This window comes from Sturnus vulgaris, chromosome 22 (assembly GCF_052056855.1).
Source record: "Sturnus vulgaris isolate bStuVul1 chromosome 22, bStuVul1.hap1, whole genome shotgun sequence".
NCBI classification, from domain to species: Eukaryota; Metazoa; Chordata; class Aves; order Passeriformes; family Sturnidae; genus Sturnus; species Sturnus vulgaris.
The window spans coordinates 10,370,580-10,380,342 of NC_142264.1; the positions used below are offsets into that span (position 1 = coordinate 10,370,580).

General features: G+C 57.5%; 1 protein-coding gene across 1 annotated transcript; it reads left to right on the plus strand.

Moving 5' to 3' along the window:
• The first annotated feature begins 690 nt into the window (after positions 1 to 690).
• ENTPD8 (ectonucleoside triphosphate diphosphohydrolase 8) lies at positions 691 to 9,522 on the plus strand. The gene is made up of 10 exons (XM_014880987.2): positions 691 to 792; positions 3,415 to 3,546; positions 3,964 to 4,081; positions 5,045 to 5,195; positions 5,683 to 5,842; positions 6,370 to 6,600; positions 7,101 to 7,361; positions 7,769 to 7,879; positions 8,034 to 8,168; positions 9,049 to 9,522. The coding sequence occupies exons 2-10, from the start codon at positions 3,427 to 3,429 to the stop codon at positions 9,238 to 9,240; spliced, it is 1,479 nt and encodes a 492-aa protein (XP_014736473.2). The 5' UTR covers positions 691 to 792; positions 3,415 to 3,426; the 3' UTR covers positions 9,241 to 9,522.
• The last annotated feature ends 241 nt before the right edge of the window (positions 9,523 to 9,763 follow it).

Consider the following 9,763-nt stretch of genomic DNA (forward strand, 5'->3'; position numbering starts at 1 on the left):
ACCTGTACCCTGCCTGTACTCCACCTGTACCCCACCTGTACCTGCCTGTACCCTACCTGTACCCCGCCTGTACTCCACCTGTACCTGCCTGTACCCCGCCTGCTCCCTGCCTGCACTGTCTCTGTCTCTCATCCACGGGACTCTGAACATGGACAGATGCTGGCCGTGGGAACAGACAGGACCCCATGGGTCAGGGATGGCTCCCTAACTGTGAGGACAGTTTGGTTCCTGCCTGTGGGGATGGATCCCACGTGGATGGCTGTGGGGACAGCTCTTCACCTGTCAGGTCCTTCCTTTCTGTCCCGACCCCCGCCGCCAGCCTGGCTCTGCCTGCAGCAGGACAGAGGGGGTCCAGCAGAGCCGGGTGACAGCAGGATGACAGGGCAGGCTCAGCCCCTCACGGTGTTTGTGCCACAGGTCTGGCAGGGATGCCTGAGGCTCCCGGAGCTCAGCTGCTGCCGCGTCCCGGCGCAAGGCGCTCGCAGGCTCCGGGGGCAGGAGCTGCCTGGGATTTGTCCCCTCGCTGATCTCCGCGGGCAGCACAGCTCCCGGTCTGTGCCGCTCCTCCAGCAGCGAAGTGGTTAATCCCGAATGCTCTTTCCACCCCGGCTCTCCAGCCTCAGCCTCGCTGCCTCCCGGACAAGCGCTCTCCTGGGCAGGTTGCTGGTCTGGGGCCAAGGGGAGGGACGCGGGCGGCGCAGCCTTTGTCCCAGGAGCGGGCTCCCAGCTCCAGGTACGCGCTGAGTCTGGGCCGAGCGCGGCGGGGCCGGAGTGGCGGCCGGAGCCAACGGGGTGAGCTGGGGCAGGCACGGGGGCAGCCGGGGCCGGGGGCTCCCCTCGGTGGAGCTGGTCTGGGAGCGGGACCTGGGCAGCAGCGGGGGAAACACGCTCCGCGGGCTGGTGGGGCAGGACGAAAGGGCTGGGGCGGCCACTTGCCGCACGAGGTGCCCAGGTGCAAGGGGCAGAGGGGCACGGAGGGGACAGGGACCGGTCATGGAGGGCGCTGCCAAGCCCCAGCGCTGATGAGAGGTGGGATGCAGGGAACTGCTCTGCCTGGCAAGGATGCTCCTGGCAATCCACAGTCACCCTCTTAGAACCTTCAGAGCCCTTTTGGCTTTCAAATCCCAAACGTGCCCACTGGGAAGTCAACCCCCCATTGTCCTGAGCAACAGGCAGTTTAGATCCAGCATGGCTCTGAGCCTTTTGCCCCAATTTTTAAGCCCCTGCTCCCTGCACACGAGGGATGCTGCAAGTGAGGGATGTCCCACAGGTATTTGTCGAGCCCTTCGTCATGGAAAGCGCTAAGCAAACAAGTGCAGCCCTGGTCCAGCTGCTGGGCACAGCTGGAAACTTTCCACACCTGGAAATGGGCAGGCACTGTGCAGCGTCGTGCCTCCTCTGCACCTCTGAAGGCATCAGCACCACCTTCCTGATCCTGCACGGGTGGTAGCCAGCCCCGGGATGCCACAGAAAGCCTGGACAGATCGATCAGCTTCTCACATTGTTCCCCACCCACAGGGCTCCCTTCCTGTGCCCTGTTCTCCTGCCCGGGAGAGCTGGCTCTGTGCTGCCTTTTGATGTTGCCCCCTGTCCAGTCAAAATGGGAATTAGTCCCTACCAGAGCAGGAGGAGCCCATTTCCCACCCTCTCCTGCATGTAGCACAGTGCAATTTATCACCAATTTGTGTCCTTCCATTTCACAGTGCCTGGGACAGAATGTAGGCTGGGGACTTTTTTTTCCAGGATGTAGGCTGGGGACTTTTGCCATTGCTTTGTTTGTTATCTGGAGCAGATGAATCACATCCCAACGGCACAGTTACATCTGGGCACACTCCAGAAGGGCTGGCAGGACTGCAGATGCAACAACTGGGGACATAGCTAAATGGTTATCATGGTGATGCTGGGTTAATGATTGGAGTCTGAGATCACTTTGAATCAATCATCACTTTAATGTCTCAAAGTCCTTAATGATTCCCTCTTTCTATGACAAGGACTTATAAGCTGATTCCATACGATCTCTTCTGGCTATAGTCACTGTAGAGGGAAGGCTGCTGGCTATAGGACAAGGTCTGATAAGGGATTTTTGTGGCCCCATGTCCCATGACATGGGCCCAAAGAACAGCTGTTCTCATGCCATGTAGAAGATTGGTCACTCTTGTTCATTGCTAGAGATGCTGACTCCGAAACAGGAATCAGCATCACCTTTGACCTTGTCAAAGATCTTTCCTCTCCACTGACCTGGGAAAAGGGCAGGGGAATTTCTCAGAGATTTTCTGCACTCACAGGAGAATTGTGTAGCCAAGTGACAGCTTCAGGTTCCACCCAAAGCACTGGTGGGGTTAAGCCCACATCTCTGGTGCCCAGGGCTCTCAGGCCATCTGCAGTTTTCACCTGGAGTGTGAAGCAAGGTCAGCCTGGCTCCCAGCAGGCATCCTGCCTGTGTGGCTCATGGCACTGGGCAGTGCAGTGCAGGAAGATAAGGAGAGCTGTGCATTTCAGAAAGCACATCTGGCCCAGCTGTGGCATGCTGAGCACATGGATATCTCAGCTGCCCTATGCTGAGGCTGTCACAGAGAACCAGACTCTTTGCTTTCCTGCAATTTCTTAGCGGTGTCTGAAGGCTGTTTCTGCTGGGAGCTGAGCTCTGGATGGACAAGTGGGAAGTGCTCCAGTCCCCAAGGGCAATGGCTGTGGGCATTCCAGCCTGGCTATGGGCTGTGTGCCCAGCTTGCTGCCTCTGCCCTCCTGCCTGCCCTTGAGGCTGCAGGAGAGGTGTGGGGATCATAGCAGGCATGGAGACTGTCCCTGTGTGTCTCTTACATGCTATGGCATCAGCAAGAGCTGGACCAGGCAGGAGACACATACTTGGAGATGCTGTTCCCTGCCTGGAGCAGAGAGGACCCTCTCAGGAACAATCTGGGACTGCTGGGCAACAGATGTGACCTGGTCCCAAGTGTTGTGGGATGGGTTTTGAAGTGGCAGAATGTGGGTGCTGGAGGGATGTGGCTCTGCACCCCAGAGGGGACAGTCACACTGGTACCCTGCGTACCCTGCCCTGTGAGATCCTGCTCCCAGCTTGGAACTCCAGCTAGCCACGGCCAGGCTTCCCCTGGTGATGCTGCTGTGAAGGAAGCTGCTGACTTGCCAGCCAGGCAACAGCTTGAGCAGGTGAGAAGGCAGGGCTGAAAAAACTGTGCTGAAAATCCTCCAAGGAGGGAGTGCTCAGAACAGCAGGATGCCCCAACCCTGAGGCTGCCAACAGCCCTACTGGAATGGGTGCAGAGGAGCCCATGGATATTATCCTCTTCCATGCTAAGAGCAGCCATGCACCAGAGAATGGCTTCATTGTCAGGAAGGGGAAAGTCCCATATCCATCCATGAGGTGTGAGCTGGGAGCTGGGGCTGTCCTTGCAGGTTGAAGGAGGAATGGGCTCCAAAGCCAAGGCCATTGCTGGTCTCCTGGCAGCCACCTGTGTCTGCAGTGTCATCGCCCTCATTCTGAGCGTCGTGAATGTGAAGGATGTGTTTCTTCCCCCCAGCACCAAGGTAGGGTCCTCGGGAGAAGTACAGCTCTTACTTGGCTGCTGGCTATCTGCTGGGTGTTGGATTTTGCCCAGGTTTCAGGAAGGCTGTGATGTTTGTCACCAACATGGGGACAAAGCCCTGCACAGATTGGGGTGGTCTGGCTGAATCTGGTCACTGTGCCTGGCCCCACAGCACATGCAGCTTTTTCATCCCAAAGCACTGCCAGCTCCAGGGGCTTGGGATAAATCCTTCTCCCCAACACAGCTGGTGACTGCAATGCCACCAGACTTTTTCTGTCCTTGTGACCCCCAGTCTTGTTTGGCCACTCAAGGCTCCCCTGCCCACAGGGGAGCTCCGATGGCTCTCCTGGAGCTTCTCTTGCTCTTCAGTGGGTGATGCTGGTCACAGGGTGACCCCGTGTCCCCTGTGCCTCCCCAGTACGGTCTGGTGTTTGATGCTGGCTCCACACACACGTCCCTCTACATCTACCAGTGGCCCGCGGACAAGGAGAACGGCACCGGTATTGTCTCCCAGGTGGAGGCCTGCTCTGTGTCTGGTGAGTGTGCTGGGATTTATCCTTCCACTCCGTGCCCAGTTCACCTGGGGCTGCCCTGCATGGCTGTTCCACACAAAAAAGCTGATTCATGCCAGGTATGATAAATGCTAATTTATTTATTGGGCATTTTTTAATACCCACGGGGCGTTTATTCCTATTCCAAAAGTGCTGTCAGACTTTGGCACAAGGACAAGTCTCTCGGAAGGAAATGCCCGGGATAGAGAGCAGATCTGGGATCAGATAAATAGTTCATGGAGCTGGGCTAAGGCTAGCAAAAGCCACCAGGGCAGGGCAGAGGTGCCTGGGCAGGGGGCAGGAGGGCTCAGAGCTCACCTTGCCCTCACGTCCTGCTCGGCAGCGGTGGCGTGGCAGTTACTGGTTAACTGCAAAGGTCTGGCTGAGGGCAAAGTGTAAAGCAAGGGGTGCCTGGGCTAATGGCAATCATTGAGTGCAAAGCTTCCTGGAAGATAAAGAGTGAGATTTCCACCCCAGAGCCTATCCCTACTGACTGCAGCACCATGCCGGGTTCTCAGATCCAGTGCCAGCCTCTAAAAATAGGGAGGCTGTGCAAGGGCACCTCTGTGTGCCTATCAGCTCCATGTGCCTTTGCAGCAGGGTGCAGGACACCACAGTCCTTCCTCAGGAAAATGAGGAAGAGCTGTGTTTGTGCCCCGGTCCTTCAGGATCAGGCCCGTGCTCAGCATCCCCAGCCACGCCTGCAGCCCTCTCGGGAGGAGCAGGAGCAGGAGCTCCGTCGGCTCCCAGGGCGTGTGGCCATGGCTCAACTGCTGCCACCTGGCAGGACAGCACCGAGCACGGGTCAGGGCTGCACCTGGCAAGGCTGGGATTACCTGAGGCAAGCAACAAAAAAGCCCTACGGGATTTCTGGGTGGACATGTCCCCTGCTGTGCTGTCCCTCTGGGGTAGCGCTGGGCTCTCTCCATCACCGGTTCCCTGTGGCAGGACCCGGCATCTCCAGCTACGCAGACGACCCCGCGGGGGCTGGCGCCAGCCTGAAGCCTTGCCTGGACAAGGCCATGAAGATCATCCCGGCCGAGCAGCAGCGGGAGACCCCCACGTACCTGGGGGCCACGGCCGGCATGCGGCTGCTGAGGTACCGGCACGGCCAGGCTGGCACCTCCCGCCTTTCCCGGCGCTCCTGCGCTGCACCCGAGCCGGGGCTGGCACCGGGGCACAGGGGCTGGGCCACAGGGGTGCTGCCCGGCCAGGCCGTGGGAATGGGCAGAGCATCCCTGTCTGCCGTGCCCTGGAGTGTCCGGGAGAGCCGCTGGCCGTGCCCAGGGTCCACGGCCAGCCCTGTGCAGCCCCAGCCTGGCAGCAGCCCCAGAGGGGATGAGCCCCCTTTGCCAGGCTGGCATGAAGTTTCCCAGTGCTCCAGCAGAGCCTGCAGGCAGCGTTTTTAGGGAGATTCCCAAGGGCCCGGGTGAGGGATTAGGGGTTTGCAGGAGACACCTGCAGGCAGGGGAGATGTCTCCAAGCAGCTCCTTGGCTGGGCACAGCAGTCTCTCGCTGCCAGCCCGGCTCCGCGAGCTGCCAGCCAGGGGCTGCAGCAGCTGAGGTGTTTGTGCCTTTGCTGGCAGGGAGGAGAACAGCACCAAGGCCGAGCAGGTCTTTGCCGAGGTATCCAAGGCCATTGGGGAGTACCCTGTGGATTTCCGCGGAGCTCGGATCCTGACGGGGAGTGAGGAGGGCTCCTTTGGATGGATCACTGTCAACTACCTGCTGCAGACACTGGTCAAGGTGCAGCTCGGGGAGAGGGCAGGGAGGGGGAGCGGGGAGAATGTCCCTGGTTGAGCTACAGCCAGCTTGCCTTATTTGCAGAGGCGGGAAGAACGGAGCTTTGGTCACCCAACCAAATGTGCCCTGTGGCCGCAGGCTCAACCCCATTCACGTGATTAACAGGATCTTTGTGTCCATCTCAGCCTGGCCCTGTGCTCTCGTGTGCTGACACACGGGTGGATTTTGGGGTCCCAAGGATATGGCAGCGGTATCAGCCCCTGGATGATAGCATTCCTTTTTCCCTGCTCAGAGTGTGTGGATCCCAGCAGATGTGCACCAGCCAAGAAGCCCCGCCTCAGTGCTCTGTGGAAGTGTCTGTGGGTTGAGGAGGATGTGGGCAGGAAGGGGTTAAAACAGGGAGCCAGGAGCACATGGAAGGTGCCTGTGGGGCTTTTGAGCCTGAAATTCCTGGAGAAAAGGGAGTGTGAGTGTGAGTTCGAGTGTGAGTACCTGCAGCTCAGCCTTACTCTTGGTGTGTGTTGGGCCAGTTCTCGTTTGCAGAGAAATGGGAACATCCCCAGGACACCGAGGTTCTGGGAGCTCTGGACCTTGGCGGTGCCTCGACGCAGATCACCTTCCAGCCCGGGGTGCCTGTGGAGGACAGGAACACGTCCGTGTTCTTCCGGCTGTACGGCACCAACTACTCCCTGTACAGCCACAGCTACCTGTGCTACGGGCAGAGCCAGGCCCTGAAGAGGCTGCTGGCAGCTCTGCACCAGGTGCCGTGGGGCACGGGGGCTGCTCAGCCACCTCCTGGTGCCATGGCACATCTCTCCCTGCCATGCTTGGTGTGCCTGTGGGCAAAGAGTTGGCAATCGGCAGAGGCTTGGAATTTATCTGGGCAAGCAAAAAATTCCCTCATTTGGGTGGAAGGTGGTGGTGGTTGCCAGCCAGGGTTCCCTTCTCCCCACATCTTGGCATGCAGTGGCATTGTAATTTTGTAGTTTCCTAAGCCCAGATGTATCTGTAGGTTTTTTGCTGTCACCTTTCTCTTGCCCTTGCTCCACTTCTGCCCAGAGAGAGGCTTCCCAGCCCAGTCCCTGCACAACTGGCCTGGGACAGAGCCAGAGCCCAGTGCTGTGGGAGCCAGGGGTGCTCAGGGAGCTCACAGGTGGGATGCATCCAGTCCTCCTGGGGTGTAGGTCCTGCTTTTTGGGATGGGCTGTGGGCCAGGTCTCAGTGGCATGGCAGCCCCATTAACGGCTCTGTTTCTCTCCAGGCCAGCTCGAGTGATCAGATCTCCCACCCCTGCTACCCCCGGGGGTACCAGGAGAACCTCACCGTGGCAGAGCTCTACGACAGCCCCTGTGTGCGTGCGCCAAGCTCAGCCAGCCCTGGCCTTGTCCTCAGTGTGACGGGGACAGGGGACCCAGCCGCGTGTGGCACGGCCGTGCAGAGACTCTTCAACTTCAGCTGTGGGGCGCAGTGGCCGTGCGGGTTCAATGGGGTGTACCAGCCCCCCGTGCGGGGACAGTTCTTGGTAAGCAGCCTCTGTCTCTGTGCCTGTTGGAGGGTGACAGCAGAGACTGGGAGTCTCCTCTGCCTCTGACTGTGGGAAGGAATGTGGAGAGAGGGATCCTCAGAGCTATTTCTATCTGCAAACCTCTTCTATGCTTGGTGGTGGCTTCTGCCTCCTGCCATATCCCAGCCTTCCCTGAGGAAAACAGCATGACCTTGTCTGAGGGAGCATGTCTGAGCTAGCTCAGAGTGCAAGAGCAGCCCCAGGGCTGCCAGCCAGCTCTGAGACTTTGTGATAGACCATCAAGGCGGTGCCAGATGAAGAACCCTTAGAATTACTTGGGACTCTTCCCAGGCAAGAGGGCCTCCTGGGTCTTTTCTCAGATGAGGAAGGAATTGTGGTTTTCACCATGTCCCCTTGCCCCCCAGGCCTTCGCTGGGTTCTACTACACCTTCCACTTCCTCAACCTGACCCGCCAGCAGTCTCTGAGTGAAGTCAACACCACAGTCCTGTCCTTCTGCAGGAGGAGCTGGGCAGAGGTTAGAGCCCTGTGAGGGGCAGCCAGGAGCCTTGTGCTTATCCTGTCCCAATTCTCTGCCCTTGGAATACAAGCCCTGCTGTTCCCTGGGCTAAGGAGGGTTTCTGAGCATCTCTTTCATTCCCTGTTGCACTGTGTCCCCCATGGCCCCACAGCTGGTGCAGAGCTTCCCGCAGGATTTGAAGTACCTGCACACCTACTGCTCTGTGGCCATTTACATCCTGACACTGCTGCTCGATGGCTACAAGTTCAACGCGCACACCTGGAGCAACATCCACTTCAGCAGGCAGGTAAACACCTGTGGGCACCAGGAGAGGATGGACATGTTCAGGAGCAGCATCTCTGGAGTCCTCTGTGCCAGAAATATGTCCCTCTTTCATGGCTGCTCCTCAGGGATCCCAGGAGAGCTTTGCTCTCTCTTAGCCATCCCCAAACCTCTGATCCAGCTCATGTTTCACCTTCCCTGAATGTAGCTGATTTTAAGGGGGTCAGGGAAAAGCAGAGCAGGATTTGGCCACTTTGGTCTCTGTTGTTGTTATCAGAGAGGTGATGGTGGCCCCATGACCACCAGAGTATGAACCAGAGTATGTCCTGGCCAGAATATTTCCAGGATGGGAGGAGACAGCCTCAAGTTGTGCCAAGGGAAGCTTAGTTAGGTACTAGGGATGGTTTTTTTTCATGGAAAGTGTCAGGCTTTGGAACAGGCTGCCTAGGGCAGTGGTGGAGGCACCATCCCAGGAAGTTTCCAACAACATGTGGATGTGGCACTTGAAGGACACAGCTCAGTGATGAACACAGCAGTGGTACTGGGCTGATGGCTAGACTCCATGATCTTAAAGGTCTTTTCCGACCTTACTGACTCTGCAGCCAAATTAGAAGGATTACGGGGATGGAGGAAAGCCCAGATCCAAAATCATGTGCAGGTCACAGAGGCACACCTGGATCAGAACAGTCATCCATGTTCATCTGTCCCTTAGCCCTGGGGGAGGGGGGACAGGAAAGCTCTTTGTGCAACTGCTGCTGGCAAAATCAGATTCATCACAGCCTGGTCCCCGTGTGAAACAGCAGCTGGGACAGCTCAGGGGAGAGGTGCCCCTCAGCCCCTCACACCAAGCTGCTGGTGCCTGGGAGAGGTGGTTTTGGATGATGCCCTATGCTGTCTTCCCTCAGGCAGCAAACACAGACATTGGATGGACACTGGGCTTCATGCTGAACTTCACCAACATGATCCCTGCTGAGGCTCTGCTGCACGTCAAGGGCCACCAGCCCGGCCTGTGGGCAGGGGCTGTCTCCTTCCTCGTGCTGGCCATTGTGGCAGGCCTGGTGGCTGTTTTCCTACAGTGTTTCTGGAAAACAAAGTAGCTCTCAGCCTCCTGACTAGAGGCATCCTGCCCACTAAACCAGGCAGGGAAGTGGTGCCGAAGAGGTGGAAAGTGGAAAAGAATGAAGGCATTAGACCCATCTCCATTGCTCAGGAGATCTGACTGGGTCACCTTTGTGAATGTGGAAGATGACAAAGGTGTCTTGATCTCTCTCCAAGAGAAATACTCCTTTAATCTGACTGCCAAAACCTGATTGAGTCTTGCTGGCTGGATGAAGCCAGAAAAATTCAAACTAGAAATAAAATCAGTTTTGTTTTTCAAATATGAATGTCACTGCTTGGCCTAGCACAGTTTCTTTGGCACTCCCAGTCCTGCTGGGCTACTCTTCCAACAGCCATGGGAGGCAATGGAGAGCTGTGGTGGGCACCTAACTGAGCAGAGGGATGTCATCATCTGTATCCTGCCCTGTGCAAGATGTGCAATATTTTTGTAGTATGTGACAGAATCTCTTCGCAAAGACACTGTCAGCTGTCTTTAAAAATACTTACTGGCATATCTCAGCA

What these genes read in the sequence shown, in the direction of transcription:
- ENTPD8 (XM_014880987.2), top strand. Translation starts at nt 3,427, where the DNA reads ATGGGCTCCAAAGCCAAGGCCATTGCTGGTCTCCTGGCAGCCACCTGT. An exon ending in GCCGGCATGCGGCTGCTGAG is followed by an intron (nt 5,196 to 5,682) that starts GTACCGGCACGG and finishes CTTTGCTGGCAG; the next exon opens with GGAGGAGAACAGCACCAAGG. An exon ending in ACATCCACTTCAGCAGGCAG is followed by an intron (nt 8,169 to 9,048) that starts GTAAACACCTGT and finishes GTCTTCCCTCAG; the next exon opens with GCAGCAAACACAGACATTGG.